General features: G+C 34.9%; 1 protein-coding gene across 1 annotated transcript in view; it reads right to left on the reverse strand.

The window, feature by feature from the left end:
• LOC140138813 (angiotensin-converting enzyme 2-like) overlaps positions 1-17,250 on the reverse strand; it is a 29,877-nt gene extending 12,627 nt beyond the window's left edge. The window contains exons 1-6 of the mRNA XM_072160584.1: positions 17,169-17,250; positions 13,533-13,553; positions 5,548-5,691; positions 3,291-3,479; positions 2,489-2,586; positions 1,881-2,053 (exon numbers count right to left, since the gene is read on the reverse strand). Of these exons, the coding sequence (XP_072016685.1) occupies positions 1,881-2,053; positions 2,489-2,586; positions 3,291-3,479; positions 5,548-5,691; positions 13,533-13,553; positions 17,169-17,241 (698 nt within the window). The 5' untranslated portion in view covers positions 17,242-17,250. The remainder of the gene's footprint in view (positions 1-1,880; positions 2,054-2,488; positions 2,587-3,290; positions 3,480-5,547; positions 5,692-13,532; positions 13,554-17,168) is intronic.
• Between the last annotated feature and the right edge of the window lie 631 nt (positions 17,251-17,881).

The raw sequence follows: 17,881 nt of genomic DNA on the forward strand, positions 1-17,881 counted from the left end.
GAGCACATCAGACATATCGAATTGGATTCTGAATACGAAGAATGTCTTTCAGGTATCAAATAATTTTCATTTTTTGAAATTCACGATATAATACAAATTTTATGACAAATTATTAAAATTTGATATTTTTCACATTTTTGATATATAACAGTCCTCGCAGTAATGTTATAAATCTAATGATATATTCTTAAAGTGTATGTAGCTGGGAGGAAAAGCCGGCGAACAATTGAAAATTTTGACCTTTCATATTGAAGACATGGATTTTTTCCCAAAAAGACCTATTTTTTTTTGGTGTTTTGGGAAAAAATTCATATCTTCAATACGAAAGGTCAAAATTTTCAATTGATCGTCGGCTTTTCATCCCACCTACATACACTTTAAGTATAAATCATCAGATTTATAAAGTTTACTTCGAGTACTGTTAAATATCACAAATATCAATTTTTAATCATTTGCCATAAAATGTCTATTACATTGCGAATTTCAAAAAATCAAAATTATTTGCTATCAGAAGGACATTCTTCGTATTCAGAATGCAATTCGATATGTCTGATGTGCTCTAATGTCCCACAATAAATAATGTCCAACGTTCATACCCCAGCCCTTAACATACTGAAATTTATCTTTCTTTGATGTCAAGTCTGAACTGTTTCCTACTAACAGCCCTCCCCCTTCCCCACCAATCAATGTTGGATGCCTGACCAAAAAATCAACTAACATTGACCGGGGGAATGGGGCATATTTGAAGCACCCAAGTTAAAGTGTGACCGGGATTAATCGAACAATCATGACCGGGATTGTAGTATCGTACGCTTACTCCGAGGTGCCCCCACCCCAGGGTGTGCAATCGACTTTGGAAGTGATGGGGATGTGCGGACAGCAGTTCGAAACTAGGGGTCTTTCGGTGAGAGCCGAGACACCAAAATGGGTGTCTTTCGGTGAGAAGGCTCTCAAAAACGGGGTCTTTCCGTAAGACTGGTGATAATCTTACCAAAAGTGGGGTCTTTCTGTGAGACTGGGTAAAATTTTGGGTCAAAATATAAAAGTTGATACAACATTTTTTAAAGTTTTGAAAGTGTTTGAAAATGATGAAGAAAAATAACGAAAAAAAACCCGGGGTAATTCGGTAAGAGATTATCAGGAATTTGTCAAAAATTCTTGAAAAGTGGGGTCTTTTGGTGATAGAAAAACAAAAAAGGAGATCATTGTGTTAGAGTGAATAAAGGGGGTCATAATTGGGTGAAAGGGAGTTGAAAAATGGAGGTCGCACATCCCCGTCACCTATTGTTAGTGAGTGCCCTCCCCTCATAAGATGAGGCAAAGACAATTCATGTGTATTCCCTAAATTCGCTACTGGTTGCTATGCAAATCATGCCAAGAACATGACATGTTCATGCCATGAACATGGCAAGACATTCTGATTCTTTTGTTTTGTATAGGGCATGACAATCCTCTATCAAGGATTTATGGGTGGTTAATTTTGAACTAATTAAAATTGTAATTGACGTCCTTGAATAAAGAATTAATGGGCATGTAAGTAGAGAAAATTTGACATTGACCATGATTCATGCCATGAGTTACCCATGAATAAGGAATTTATGGGCATGACAGTAGAGAGAATTTGACATTGACTGCGATTCGCATGCCCATGAACATGCCCTGAACATGTCAAGGCTTTGATTAAACGCATTACAAAAAAAGCATGCAAGGGCATCAAAATTCATGTGTGGACATGAACAACCCATCAAAAATTCCCAAATTCACGAAAATTCATGCCCGTTGCTAGCAAAAACAGGGCATGTTCTTGGCATGTTCATGGCAAGATCTTGGCATGTTCATGGGCATACCTCATGCCTAAATATTTATCTGGGATAGCCTACCTGAAATCTTTACGATTAGAAAAGTCCCAAGCAGTAGGATGACATACTACTTTCCTCCCATCTGTTGGGTGAACGATCATGGAATGATCCCAGAATTCTTTCGGGGCTGGTATAAGTCCACATGACGAAAAAAATTCGTCTGACATGTTAAACATCCTCTGCGCTGTATAACCCTACGGATAAATGATAACGATATAAAGTTGATTTAGTTCATTCTTCACAATTTGGCAGATTAAGTACGTAATACCGTAAAATCCCGGCTACAAGCATTATAATACAAGCATTATATTATCAAAATGAGTGTCTTTTTTTTTGACGAAAGAGACGAAAGGCAAACACCCTCCATAAAAAAACCCAGTATTAATTGGAATTAGAGTAACTATAATACAGGCGGCTGTACAAACATGTATTATTGTAAGACCAATCTATATGGGTCTTTCGTCTCTTTCGTCAACAAATCTAATTTAAGGCGGTATATAATACTACTTTAAAATTGAAAATAAATGGAAAGAAATATCCGATTCTGTAAAAGTGGAACGACCTTACAAATCGTTCTCAAAATTGTACTTTGATACATGTTTTTTATAAAGAGTGGATTCTTGATTTACCTGTTTTACCATTTCATCAGTAACATCGATGTTGGGCTTGTCTGGATAAGGTACTACCAGGTCGTAAATTTGACCCCAAAATCGACCCCACATATCACCTGTGAAAATACATGAATCATGAACTATTCCCGGAAAAGTTGTTATAATGAAAGACAGAGATAAAAGACTAGTTCGCGTCTGACGTCAGGGCAAACGCGCGCCGTGATTGGTTGCCGAGTGCGCAGTACGGTATTTTCTGTCTAGTTGTCTGAATTTTAAACGCGAACTAGTTTTTTATCTCTGTCTTTCATTATAGAATACTGCGTAAAACATCCGTCGGGTAAAACATTTTATCCAACATTGGATATGAAAAATGCATTAAAATTAGTACAAACAAGCCCAGTATTGGTTCAGTGGTTCAGTGGTTCTAGAGATAACTCTTAATATTTTGAGAAAATAGCTCAAAACTTGGACTTTTATGTCGAATCCTATGTCCATCATGCAAAGCAATATATACACTAATCTAATATTTTGGTTAGGGACCGTTCACAAACACTTGTTACGGGGTCTGATGCAAAAATATTTCATCGCGAAAATTGTTCGCCCCCCCCTTTCAGACCTCAAAATTTCAGGCCCCCCTTTTTTTTTTTTTTTGACATGAAAATTATGGGTCAACCCCATAGAAAAGCATATAAACTCAATTTTCCCAGGAAAATTTGTGGTCATTTTTTCAGGCCCCCCCCTTAGGAAGGTCAAAAAAATTAAGGGTCCCCTTTTTGCTTTAGTTTTCCCCCCTAACAAGTGTTTGTAAACGGTCCCTTACCTAACACATTTGCGGGCAGTGAACCTCTCTTGTATATCTCATCTCCATAGTGCTCCTTCAACCTTCTTCTTACATAAGCATGAAGCTGTTCATAGATTGGCAGGATCTCCTCGTAGAGGGCGTATGCATCACCAATGATGTCATCGGTTTCGTAGTTGGCCCGCCAATAGGCGCCCATATCTGGATAACCTGAAAACAGAAGATAATGGAATGTGAACAATTTTCACAAATTAATTCAGTATTATCTCTATCTGCTGTTTTGGGAGTTTTGTTTGTTTTGGGTTTTTTTGGGGGGTAGGTACGAGTGCGTTCATTTTTTGTACCATATCAATTGTAGATCTTATATTCAGAAAACGTGTTTCACTTCATAAACTATAATGAACGTATTTACAGACCCGTCCGTAAATCCTATAAGCTTATCTATAAAATAGCACGTATCATCATCTTACAAGATCAGGATCTATATCGTATCATTAGACGGAACGGACGGTTTTATAAAATAATAATTCAAGTATTAACCTCCTTAAGGGCTGGGGTATGAACGTTTGGACAGTATTTATTTTGGGACATTAGAGCACATCAGACATATCGAATTGCATTCTGAATATGAAGAATGTCATTCTGATATCAAATAATTTTGATTTTTTGAAATTCGCAATTTAATACACATTTTATGGCAAATCATTAAACATTAATATTTTTGATATTTAACAGTACTTGAAGTAAACTTTATAAATCTGATGATTTATACTTAAAGTGTATGTAGGTGGGATGAAAAGCCGACGATCAATTGAAAATTTTGACCTTTCGTATTGAAGATATGGATTTTTTCCCCAAAACACCAAAAAAAATAGGTCTTTTGGGAAAAAATCCATATCTTCAATATGAAAGGTCAAAATTTTCAATTGACCGTCGGCTTTTCCTCCCTGCTACATACACTTTAAGAATATATCATTAGATTTATATAATTTACTTCGAGGACTGTTATATATCAAAATTTGAAAAATATCAAATTTTTATAATTTGTCATAAAATTTGTATTATATTGTGATTTTTAAAAATGAAAATTATTTGATATCAGAAAGACATGCTTCGTATTCAGAATGCAATTCGATAGGTCTGAGGTGCTCTCATGTCCCACAAAAAATACTGTCGAAACGCAATAAACGCTCATTTTGGATCCCTTAAATTAATGATTATTTTCACAGCGGTATTTCAGCAAATTTGATACATTTTTTTTTAATAAGAAAATATAAATGCAGTCTGCTTGGTTGAGATGTATACGCTCGTACGTGGAATACGTAGAGTTTACCGGGGACAACCGTCACTCAGAAGACACGTTACTCAGAAGGCCCACTATTCAGAAAACCCGTAAATTTCTGAATAGCGGGCTTGTTTTAATTTCAAATGACCCGCTAACCAGAAGACCCGCTAATCAGAAAACTCGTGAATCAGAAGGCCCGCTACTCCGAAAATAAATTATTTTCTGAATAGCGGGTATTTTCTTAGTAGCGGGCTTTCTGATTAACGGGCCCTTTGCAGGGTTAGGACAAGGGTTTAGGGTTGGATACAGCCCGCTTGTCAGAAAACAAATCTGAGTAGCGGGACTTTAACATAAAGGTCGACAAAAAGCCCACTATGCAGAAAGTCCGTTATTCAGAAGCCCCGCTACTCAGAAAATCCTGACTAGCTGGCCTTCTGAATAATGGGTTTTCTGAATAGCGGGTCTTCTAACTACCAGGTCTTCTGAGTGGCGGGCTGCACCCAGAGGTTCTTTAAATGTAAAGCATGATACATTGCAGCCACTGACAGCATGTTTGAGAAACACATGGTTATTTTCAGAAAATATCACACTGGGCTCCTGCTGTGCATGGTCAAGGTTGTTATACAACAAGATAAGCTATGCGTCTGCATGCATGCATGTGCATGAAAACTTTGCTGGTTCCACCTCCTTTTTCCAAGCATTTAAAATATCTAAAATTGTTTTAAAAACACGCAACTTTTTAACTTTCTTGGTAGCAATGTATCCACAAACATTACCCGTACCCAATTATCAATTCAAAACATAAAAGTCTCGATGAATATTCCATCAAAACTGCTGGTTCTTATTTTGTACATAAATTTGAATGTGAAATGGCGTTGAAATGGCTCCTTTATTACATTGCCCATAATATCATACTGCATGCTGGGATTATATTGAATCAACCTCTGGGCTGCACCCGAGTTTATCTGATCTTTGTAACCTTAACATACTTACCATTCGCCTCTGCTATTTCGTTTGCCAGTTCAACATATCTGATATAGTGTGGCTTATTTTTCACCCCTACTGCATCTCGGAACCCTTCCCAAGCCCATTTCAGTTCTTCGTAGTCTGTAGAGCTCGCCATGATTTGACTTAAACCTGAAATGAAATCAGAATTACACAGTAAAAATGATGTTCTGTAAAAATCATCTGACAGTGTTGAAATACTTTTAAGTTTAAACTTTCCGTATATTATTACGGTAATTTTAGTACTTTTACGTGGATTTTTACGGAAAATTTACGATGCTTAAATTACAGTACAAATGTTTTTACAGTGCATGAATGGTGTAAAAATTGATCTTGAGGCAGGAAAGGCTTGAATATATTACGCATTATCCCTCTGTAAGCCTATTAGAAAAAAGCAAATAAATAAGCTTTCAAAACAAGACAAAATTTAAAAAAAGACAAAAACAATCACTAGATATTTATGTATAAAACATAGGGGTTACTCTTTTTAGACATTCTTATAAATCAAATGTTCTTTTTGTATTGTGTAAATAGGTTGATGATTAAGAACAACGATGCGGCCGCGTCGTCTGCGTGGTTTACTTCGCGAGGGCAGCTTTAGCTGCCCGAGCGAAGTAAACCACGCAGACGCGCCGGACGCGAGTTGTTAAACGGTGATGAACAACGGTGAAACATGATTGACTCCCTTTCAACAACGAAAAGAAGCTAAATATCGTATAATTCACGATTATTTTACGAGGAATGTCAGTTAATCATTGCCACTCAGCCTTACAAAAACTTCGATGATTTCTCTTTGATATCAGCAATAAAACTACAGAATAAAATGGCAATGTTTAGCCGCTACCTGAAAAATACTGAATTCAACTTGTAAGCTGGCATACGCACAAAGGTTCCAGGCATGACGAATTTTACGCGCTCTCGCGTAACGCGTAGTCTCGCTCGCGTTCGCGTATACGCTACAGTAAAAGTGTGGGTTCATCACGGTTTAACAACGGTTGGCTCCTGTACAAAGGTATAGGAAGAGTTGTTGAATCACAGTTCAAAGGGAATCCGTCAAAGTTAATAATATAGGTTTTCCCGTCCAATTTCAAACTTTGGTCGTTCAGTTTAATATAAGTGTCATTCCTTTTCGCGCGAAATTGAATGAACGCTTACATTCTCGATTTCAATTTAGCAAATGTGCAATCTATTTCGTTTAATACGCATTCAAAATTCTAAATAGTGCACCCAATTTCGCATATTGTGCAGCAAATTTCGCAAATTGTGCAGCCAAATTCACGTGGCCTTGAATTCAGAGCCTATTTGGAAATACAAATTCATATATGCGGAAACAAAATGGAAAAATGTTCAATCGAATTCGCAAAGTGCAGAATCAAATCCAGAAGTTCTTAATTTTTTTACAATGGTTCAAATATAAAAATGCTATCTATATTACACATTAGATACATGTATCGTCAACATTGTTCAAACAAGCACGTTGCTATATTAAATGTGAAGGAAAACATTTTAAGTCATGTTTAAAATTGCCGTATGCATAGGCCTATAGTAAAAAAGAAAATGAATTATAACTAATTATAATATTTTTCATGGTTTAGTTCAGAAACCATAAAGTGATGTATATGTCCCATAGTTCAATCAAGCTCAGTCTGGTTAATCATTACTGTGGTTAATCATATAAATTATAAAAATATAATGAAACTCTTCCTTTAAGTTAATGCTACTTCTTCTTACGATAGGTCTTTTTTAAATCTTCGTATTTTTAATTGTATAATATATCTGTATAGTATAAGAATAAAAACTGAATGAACACAGTCAAAACAACATCCAGAAATTAAATAGCTTAGCATATTTTGCAGTCGACTTATAAACATATCCTTTACATTACAACCTGTTTAATTAGACCCATTTCGTGTCCATTTCATTGTGTGAAAATCTGAACTATATATAGGCCTATAGTATAACATTTTATAAATTTTTATTCGGGGGTGGGGAACCGACCATGATTGGGGGCACCGGGTCTGATTGGGGGCACAAGCCGTTTTTCGGCCATTTTTCTGTGGGATTTTCGATTTTCAGATCGATTGGGGGAACGTGCCCCTATGACGCTACGCCACTGGATTAACTGACATGTTAAAGTGTTAATATTGCTAACACCCGAACGTGTTAAACGACGTTTTAAATATATTTTAATGCGTTCGTGTGTTTAAAACAATATTAACATGTTACATTCGTATTCGTACATTTGCAAGCATTAATGTGTTTATAAATGAACACTGTACCTAAAGTAAACTTCTCATTACAAGCATTACCCATTAAAACATTTGTGTGTTTATTCTGTGTTACATAGGGCTACTCACTTTTTTCTGCTGCAACGTAGACGTAGGGCCTATAGGCCTATGTCAGTATACTTGAAAATGCACATAATTTCAAATTGAATTCCTTTTCGCTAATTAGATTGTCAATGCATGAAATTGAAAATAGGATTAACAACGTTTCGCAATCCCCCGTGCAACTTTGGCGAAATTGATTGCCTATTTCTTTAAATTAGACGTCTAATGGTGAAATTGAAACATTCGAGAACGAAATTGAACTCACAATAATGAATTGTTCTGATCATACATTAATTTGATTGAACTAAAATGAAATCGATTGCTCACAATGCGAAAAAGACATCGGGATTCGTTGCGATCATTCAATCTTGCGCGAAAACGAATGACACTTTTATTAAACTGAACGACCAAAGTTTGAAATTGGACGGGAAAACCTATATACGTCCAATTTCAAACTTTGGTCGTTCAGTTTTTAATATAAGTGTCATTCCTTTCGCGCGAAATTGAATGAACGCTTACATTCTCGATTTCAATTTAGCAAATGTGCAATCTATTTCGTTTAATACGCATTCAAAATTCTAAATAGTGCACCCAATTTCGCATATTGTGCAGCAAATTTCGCAAATTGTGCAGCCAAATTCACGTGGCCTTGAATTCAGAGCCTATTTGGAAATACAAATTCATATATGCGGAAACAAAATGGAAAAATGTTCAATCGAATTCGCAAAGTGCAGAATCAAATCCAGAAGTTCTTAATTTTTTTACAATGGTTCAAATATAAAAATGCTATCTATATTACACATTAGATACATGTATCGTCAACATTGTTCAAACAAGCACGTTGCTATATTAAATGTGAAGGGAAAACATTTTAAGTCATGTTTAAAATTGCCGTATGCATAGGCCTATAGTAAAAAAGAAAATGAATTATAACTAATTATAATATTTTTCATGGTTTAGTTCAGAAACCATAAAGTGATGTATATGTCCCATAGTTCAATCAAGCTCAGTCTGGTTAATCATTACTGTGGTTAATCATATAAATTATAAAAATATAATGAAACTCTTCCTTTAAGTTAATGCTACTTCTTCTTACGATAGGTCTTTTTTAAATCTTCGTATTTTTAATTGTATAATATATCTGTATAGTATAAGAATAAAAACTGAATGAACACAGTCAAAACAACATCCAGAAATTAAATAGCTTAGCATATTTTGCAGTCGACTTATAAACATATCCTTTACATTACAACCTGTTTAATTAGACCCATTTCGTGTCCATTTCATTGTGTGAAAATCTGAACTATATATAGGCCTATAGTATAACATTTTATAAATTTTTATTCGGGGGTGGGGGAACCGACCATGATTGGGGGGCACCGGGTCTGATTGGGGGCACAAGCCGTTTTTCGGCCATTTTTCTGTGGGATTTTCGATTTTCAGATCGATTGGGGAACGTGCCCCTATGACGCTACGCCACTGGATTAACTGACATGTTAAAGTGTTAATATTGCTAACACCCGAACGTGTTAAACGACGTTTTAAATATATTTTAATGCGTTCGTGTGTTTAAAACAATATTAACATGTTACATTCGTATTCGTACATTTGCAAGCATTAATGTGTTTATAAATGAACACTGTACCTAAAGTAAACTTCTCATTACAAGCATTACCCATTAAAACATTTGTGTGTTTATTCTGTGTTACATAGGGCTACTCACTTTTTTTCTGCTGCAACGTAGACGTAGGGCCTATAGGCCTATGTCAGTATACTTGAAAATGCACATAATTTCAAATTGAATTCCTTTTCGCTAATTAGATTGTCAATGCATGAAATTGAAAATAGGATTAACAACGTTTCGCAATCCCCCGTGCAACTTTGGCGAAATTGATTGCCTATTTCTTTAAATTAGACGTCTAATGGTGAAATTGAAACATTCGAGAACGAAATTGAACTCACAATAATGAATTGTTCTGATCATACATTAATTTGATTGAACTAAAATGAAATCGATTGCTCACAATGCGAAAAAGAAATCGGGATTCGTTGCGATCATTCAATCTTGCGCGAAAACGAATGACACTTTTATTAAACTGAACGACCAAAGTTTGAAATTGGACGGGAAAACCTATAATATCAAGTGTTACTATTGACTTCTTGATATGAAATATAGTAAATTAAGGAAAGGTCAAAGTACTAAATGTTGTTAGTCAGTTTTGTCGTAGCTATTTTAGAATCTTGTACAATAAACTATTAAGGGGGTACTACACCCCTGCCCAATTTTGTGCCTATTTTTGCATTTTTCTCCAAATTTATTGCGCATTGGTGACAAGTAAGATATGTATATTATAGGGCAAGGACTACAACTACTGCACTGGAAATTTTATTTCAGCACAGACAACAGTTGTGGAGTTACAGTCAAAATGAGGGAAAACCAATATTTGATCAATAAATCAATAACTACTTGCCTTCAGTTGCTGAATTTTCAGTGCAATAGTTGTAGTCTATATAATATACATATCTTACCTGTCACCAATGCGATATAATTTTTGAGAAAAATGCAAAACTAGGCACAAAATTGGCCAGGGGTGTAGTACCCCCTTAAATTGATTATGTATGAAATATTGTTGATGACAATAACAGTTTGGATTCTAAATGTTCAGCCGGTATTACAAGACGCAATCAGGCCTATGCAAAGGATACGGCTCTCGTGTAAAAGATGTACATTGATGCATTATCCTATCCACGACATTTATATATTTTGTCTTGATTAAGGGATCTGGAATGAGCGTTTTAAGCGTTTCGACAGTATTTTTTGTGGAACATGAGAGCACATCAGAGATATCGAATTGCATTCTGAATACGAAGCATGTCTTTCTGATATCAAATAATTTTCATTTTTTGAAATTCACGATATAGGCCTAATACAAATTTTATGACAAATTATTAAAATTTGATATTTTTCACATTTTTGATATAGTCCTCGAAGTAAATTTTTATAAATCTAATGATATATTCATAAAGTGTATGTAGCTGGGAGGAAAAGCCGACGATCAATTGAAAATTTTAACCTTTCATATTGAAGATATGGATTTTTTCCCCCAAAAGACCTAATTTTTGTTGGTGTTTTGGGAAAAAATCCATATCTTCAATACGAAAGATCAAAATTTTCAATTGATCATCTGCTTTTCATCCCACATACATACACTTTAAGTATAAATCATCAGATTTATAAAGTTTACTTCGAGTACTGTTAAATATCAAAAATATCAATTTTTAATGATTTGCCATAAAATGTGTATTACATTGCGAATTTCAAAAAATCAAAATTATTTGATATCAGAAGGACATTTTTCGTATTCAGAATGCAATTCGATATGTCTGATGTGCTCTAATGTCGCACAATAAATACTGTCCAAACGTTCATACCCCAACCCTTAAGACTCTCTAAAAATGAATATTTTTAAAGCATTATTAAGAAAATCTGTAAAAACGTTATTATCTCAGCAACACAAATGGTTTTTGTAACATTTTCGTAATGGCACACACAAGGTGGGGTGCGCGTAAATGTCGGATTATATTAAAGATTACAAAACGTTTTTATATCATTTTCAAAATATTATTCAGCAGTTTCCACAACACACTATAATATTATTTAAAAGTTAACACAAAATATGGATGTTTTCAAAATATATTTGACAATAATACTTTGACGAAATTATACAAACATTAATAACGGTTTATCCAATCTTGAATAACCCCAAATTTAATGCTATTAATACTTTAAAAATATGTTTTAAAAACGTTTTCAAAGCATATTTTATTTTGGCTAGAATGTTTCGCTTCATGGTTCTCTAAGTTGAATCCATCACAGCAGACTGTCGGGGTTCCCTTTTAAAGACAGTTCTTGTTGATAATAATCGTAGTGTAAATCGTAATTGCTATACCCTTGTACCATGTTTACAACTTTTGGACTTTGGTATATTATTATGATCATTATAAAAACGTTTACATTACGATTTTGTAAGCTAGTAAAAGTGCCATAAAGGGAATTATAGACTAGACAACGTGATACGGACATAAAACCACGTAGAACAGTCATGCATGCATAAATGTAAAGTGAATACATGTGAGCTGTGTAACTCCTTACCCTTTTACCTCCATCCCCACTCCCCACTCCCCACACCACACGCTCACACATCCCACACCAATCCGAGCACCCTACACACAGATATATGTGATGCGATCAAGCAAAATTAGTCGGAACTCGGAAATATTTTCTTATAGGATAGTAAACAACATTTACAACTGAAGCTGGATTTTGCAGAAAACCCCATTGAAATTGAACAACCAGTTTCAAAGATATGAGCAATTAAAGAGTTTACAAAACAACAGGAAACAAAAGGAAATAATTCCATTGTTTGGCTATATCTCAAAATCAATATTTCCGAGTTCCGACTGATTTTGCTTGATCGCATCACATTTTCATAACTGCCACCAACCACCACCAGCACTATACCATCACCATCATCGCCACCACCACCACCACCACCACCACCACCACCACTACCACCACTACAACCACCACCAGTACGCCATTACCACCACATAGTTCTATAATAATGTATGTTCTAATTAGTGAGTAAGATGTAACCAAAAAGTGCTCAAAAACTATCGTACTGCCAGCTAATTTGGGTATGTTGTGAATGTATGGGTCCTGACTATCTCACAGGTAAATATTAATCAGAAAGTCTGTGGGGGAACATGCTCGAAAAGGGCATCTAACTTTATACAAGGGTTAAACTTCAAAATTGATTTCATCAAATCGTGTTTAAACCCCACATCAAAAGTATTCCTCGATCTAGTAGGATTCAGAAAAAGTATAGTTTGACATATCTGTAATGAACGGTTCTTGAGTTATAGGCAAAAGGTCATGTTAAAATATGGTCTCAAATTTGTCCACTTCGAACAAAATAAAAAAGAGTAGTTTGCAACATCTCAGGTGTCGCGTTACCTGGGTAACAAGGCAAAACAGGTCAAAGCCCATTGAATCTTGTTAACCTTGATACTGTGATCATGTTATCCATACAACACAACACCTGGGATATTACAAGTTATTCTTTGTTAAAATGTTAATACAAGCGGGATTTGAGACCATTTTTTATCAAATGAGTCAAAATAAACAAATGCTACGACGTTGATAAAATTTGTCTCAGATTTTTCCACTTGGAATAACATAGAAAGAATAGTTTGCAACACCTCAGGTGTTGTGTTGCCTAGACAGGTCAAAGCCTATTGAACCTTGATACATGTGATCATGTTCCCCAGGTAACAAAACACCTGAGATATAACAAGTTATTCTTTGTTAAAAGGCTGATACAAGCGGAATTTGAGACCATTTTTGATATAAAATTGTAGTCGTTTTGAAATTTGACCTTTATAAAAGATGGATGGCCTGTGAACATGACTTTTGGCAAGTTTTACCCGTGAGCTACTGCTGTAGTCCTCAGAACAAATACTTTCATAAATTGCCCAAATTAGATGGTAGTATGATACAAAATAAAATCTTGCTCAACATTATGAAATATGATCTTCATACATGGCGTTGTCTTTTTTAAAGATATTTCTTGTTTGACTTACCATTAAGATTCTTTTCCTCGTCTGACGTGTGTGCAAAACAATGGAATTTAATTCTTTATTAAATCAAAATTCTTATCAAAATATTGTTGAGATAATTAAAGAGCAAAGGTTTATAAGTTAAAGTGCACTACAGTTTGATAACAGTAAACACGAAACACAACATTATTGTACGACATTGTAAGTTTCGTTATTGCCCAATAATCTATCTATCTATCTAGGCTATGTCAATCCACTGTTGGATGTAGCCCTCCTCATGATCACTCCAGACTTTTCTATCTACTGCTGCTACTCTCGCCCATGTTGTGCCAATATTTTTATATTATACGTACACCTCCTCTTCTGTCTACCTCTTCTTCTTTTTCCCATTCTTGGTTGCCATTCTAACAACATCTTTGTCCATCTGTTATCATTTGTTCTTGCTACATGCCCAGCCCATCTCCATTTGGTTTGTTTGATTTTTCTCAAAATGTCTGCAACACCGGTCATCAGCTGTCTGGTTGAGCACCTTACTTTGTCTCGCAGTGATATGTATAACATTTGCCGTTCCATTGCTCTTTGGGCGGATTGTAGTTTAGTTTCTAAATATTTAATTAATGAACATGTTTCAATGTTTATGGATTCTGCTTTTATCCTTCTCAATACTTCTTCCTTCGAACAATCCTTTAACCTCGGTGTTTGGCCCAGATATTTATACTCCTCAACTCTTTCAATTTCCTGATCTTCAATGATGATCTTTTTATCTGTTGCCAAATTTGTCATATATTTTGTTTTTCCTTTGTGCATTTTCAATCCCACCTTCTTGCTTTCTTTATTCAAGTCATTAAGTTGTGTTTCCATGCCCTTCACTGTTGAGGTATATAGTAAGGGCAACGTCATCTGCAAATCGGAGGTCTGTTAGTTTTCTCCATCAGCATTGATTCTTCTTTCGGCCAAAGGTAGTTTTTGAAGATAACCTCCATAGCAGTTGTGAATATCTTTGGTGACAACGTATCACCTTGTCTTACTCCTCTGGATATCTTAACAATTTCAGAAATGTCACTATCCAGATGGATTCGAGATGTTGCATCTGTGTATATATCATCCAGTTTCATTTATACCTATTTCTCTCAGTGCATGAAAGAATTCCCGATGTTCTACTGAATCAAATGCTTTCTCGTAATCAATGAAGCCAATACATAAGTCAAGTTGATATTCGTTTGACTTTTCAATGAGTTGTTTTATTACAAGTAGGTGGTCCATGGTTGAGAAACCTTCTCTAAAACCCAATCGTTATTTTTATATCATATTTTTATTGCAAAAGTGTTTCAGGTTTCGAGTGCTGCAGGTTATTAAATAGAGGTTCTCCTATCTTGAATACCAAATATCTTTCAATAAATTGCAACATTGGATCATCTTGAAATGACCATAATTATTGTTTTCTGACCTTTTGCATGTTAAGTAACGTTAAATTCTAGCCACATACATGTGTTAATTGTATCGTTTCAAAACTTTTTTCTGTATACTTACAACATAATCCCAGCAAACACAAAACGTTTTCGACATTATTCGCAAAAGGTTATAAAAGGTTGTCAGAAAACGTTTAAATGTCGGGTTATATAAAGGGTATATTAAGAGTATAAAAACATTTTTTGATTATCTACTGCTCAGCAAACAAAAATGTTTTACAGAAAACGTTTAAATGTCTGGTTATATAAATGGTATAAATAAGTTTTAATAACATTCCAAAAACATCCTTGAAAACTTGCTACAAAACTTTCTAAACAGAATGTTATTTTTGGGTTGAAAAAATATTTTGCGAAAAATGTTTGCCCAAAATATTTTCAATAACGTTTTAAAAACGTTTTCATGGCCTTTATAACCCGACATTTAAATGTTATTAAAAGGTTTTGAAAAAAAAAAAAACATTTTAAGAACATTTCCGTGTTTGCTGGGTTCAAATATTTCAACATAATGTTATTTAAGCATTGACACAATATTTGGCAAAAATGTTTGCAAAAATAGTTTACAATAACATTTTTTGAAAACATTTCAAAATATTGTTGTAGTGTGTTTTCATACAAAACGTTTTAAAAGGTTATCATGACCTTTATATAACCCGACATTTTAATGTTATTAAAACGTTTTTACCTAAACCAAAAGCCAAAATATAACTTATTTAAAACGTTTTTAAAACGTTTTTGTGTTTACTGGGATGATAACCAATTAAATGGTTATTAACCATAAATTATTCAAAATAAAAAAACATTACAAATATTATATCAAGAAGTTGATCAAAAGCCGCTTATTGGTAATGTTTGTTCAATTAAGAAAGTACTACACCCTGGCCAATTTTGTGCCTATTTTGCATTTTTCTCAAAATTATAGCTCATTGGTGACAAGTAAGATATGTATATTATAGGGGCAAGGACTACAACTACTGCACTGAAAATTCAGCAAATCAGGGCAAGTAGTTTTTGATTTATTGATCAAATATTGGTTTTCCCTCATTTTTGACTGTAACTCCACAACTGTTGTCTGTGCTAAAATAAAATTTCCAATGCAGTAGTTGTAGCCCTTGCCCTATAATATACATATCTTACTTGTCACCAATGCGCTATAATTTTTGAGAAAAATAAAAAAAATAGGCATAAAATTTGGCAGGGGTGTAGTACCCCCTTAATAAACTCCGTGTAATTGGGTATTTACCTAACTTCGTGTCAACATTTCAAAAGATTAAAATTATTTGTATTACTATTAATATGCCCTATAGAGTTATTTACCCAGTAGTTGACTCGTTGATGTTGAATTGTATACAGTTGACGATTGAGAGATCCCAATTTGGTTTCTTAAGGCCGATACAGACTTTTAAATGGATATAGAATATTCGATGCAGCATGTCTTCGTTATTTAATTTATTCCTATTCTAACGATTATTTGATGACATAACATAATCAATAATATATTTCCATCAAACATTCTACATGATAATATAATTATTATTCATTTTACGCCATCAAAAATTAGTTACATTACTGGAAATAGAATGCATGGTATAGATTAAAAAACGAAAACATGTTACATCGAATATTCTACGTCCAGGCACGTACGCATAGGGTGCGGGGTGCGTCCCCCATTTGCAAAAGTTTACCCCCCCCCCCCCCAAAAAAATCAGGTTTTTATGCTTTTTTTTTGGTCAAAAAAGGTCCCAATGTTGGGAAGAAGGTCCACCCCCTCCCCGGAAAAAGGGCCAAAATATCTTGCGTACGGGCCTGTCTACGTCGAATATTCGGAGTCTGTAGCGGCCCTTACGCCTTGTATTGGTGCAAACGCCCGTCAAACTTATCAAAATTATGTCACATGAAATTGATTTTAAATCTAGTTTTTGGCGTAATACGTACAAAAATCGCAATCTGCACCAAATCACACAGTGACAATAGGACTGGTCGATTCAAAGTTAGGTAATTCCACAGCCAAATGATGAGAATTACTTGTTGATATTTCTTTTTTTAAGTTTAACATCTTGATTTAAAAAAAAAAGGTATTTTAATCTATCGTATCATATAGCATGATAACCCACCGAGACAGATTATTAATGGTACCTTTTGATGCTACAATGCAGCTATTTCACTGTGATTGTTTAATAAAATTATTACATACCACCATCCAGTGTGAAGCATTCCGATGGTTTTTCAGGTCTACACACTGTACTTGTGCTGTATATATCCAACATTGTGTTGATAACTTGGTTATACTGTAGCACAAAATGTCAAAAGGATAAATTCCAAATAAAAATAAAATTAAAAACAGACATTTACAAGCTAAAAGGGGTGTGTCTGGGGTATGTGGGTACATTTTACTTAACACACGGCCCAAGAATGGTGATTCCACGTTATAAAACGAACTTGGACTATTCTTGAAGTTAACTTGCACAATGCATAATGGGTAGTCCAAGCTACACCAGTTGAAATCCATACCCCTATGGAAGACATGTTCTTTTAAGATTAAAATCTCTCACACAGGGGGTGTAGATTTTAAATGGAGCCACCCATTTAGGTAAACTTTTTGAAATACATACCCCCTGTGTGTGAGATTAAGGTCATGTCTTCCATAGGGGATGTATTTTCAACCCTGATGTGGCAGTGACGTCAGTGCGTATTTCATTGGCGCAGCTACAAATTGTTCGTGTTCGCACAAAGCACTGGCGTACACACGCACGCGCTTAAAGAAGCCGCATAGATGCGCCCGCAAAACAGCTCCCTCAACGCTTTGACGTCACTGCCACATCAGAGTGGAAAATGCTTTACCAGTCGAATCATCGGGTTCTATAAAAACTACACACACCGGCCTAAAGTATTGCCACAAAATTGAGA

Source organism: Amphiura filiformis, chromosome 18 (assembly GCF_039555335.1).
Source record: "Amphiura filiformis chromosome 18, Afil_fr2py, whole genome shotgun sequence".
Taxonomy (NCBI): Eukaryota; Metazoa; Echinodermata; class Ophiuroidea; order Amphilepidida; family Amphiuridae; genus Amphiura; species Amphiura filiformis.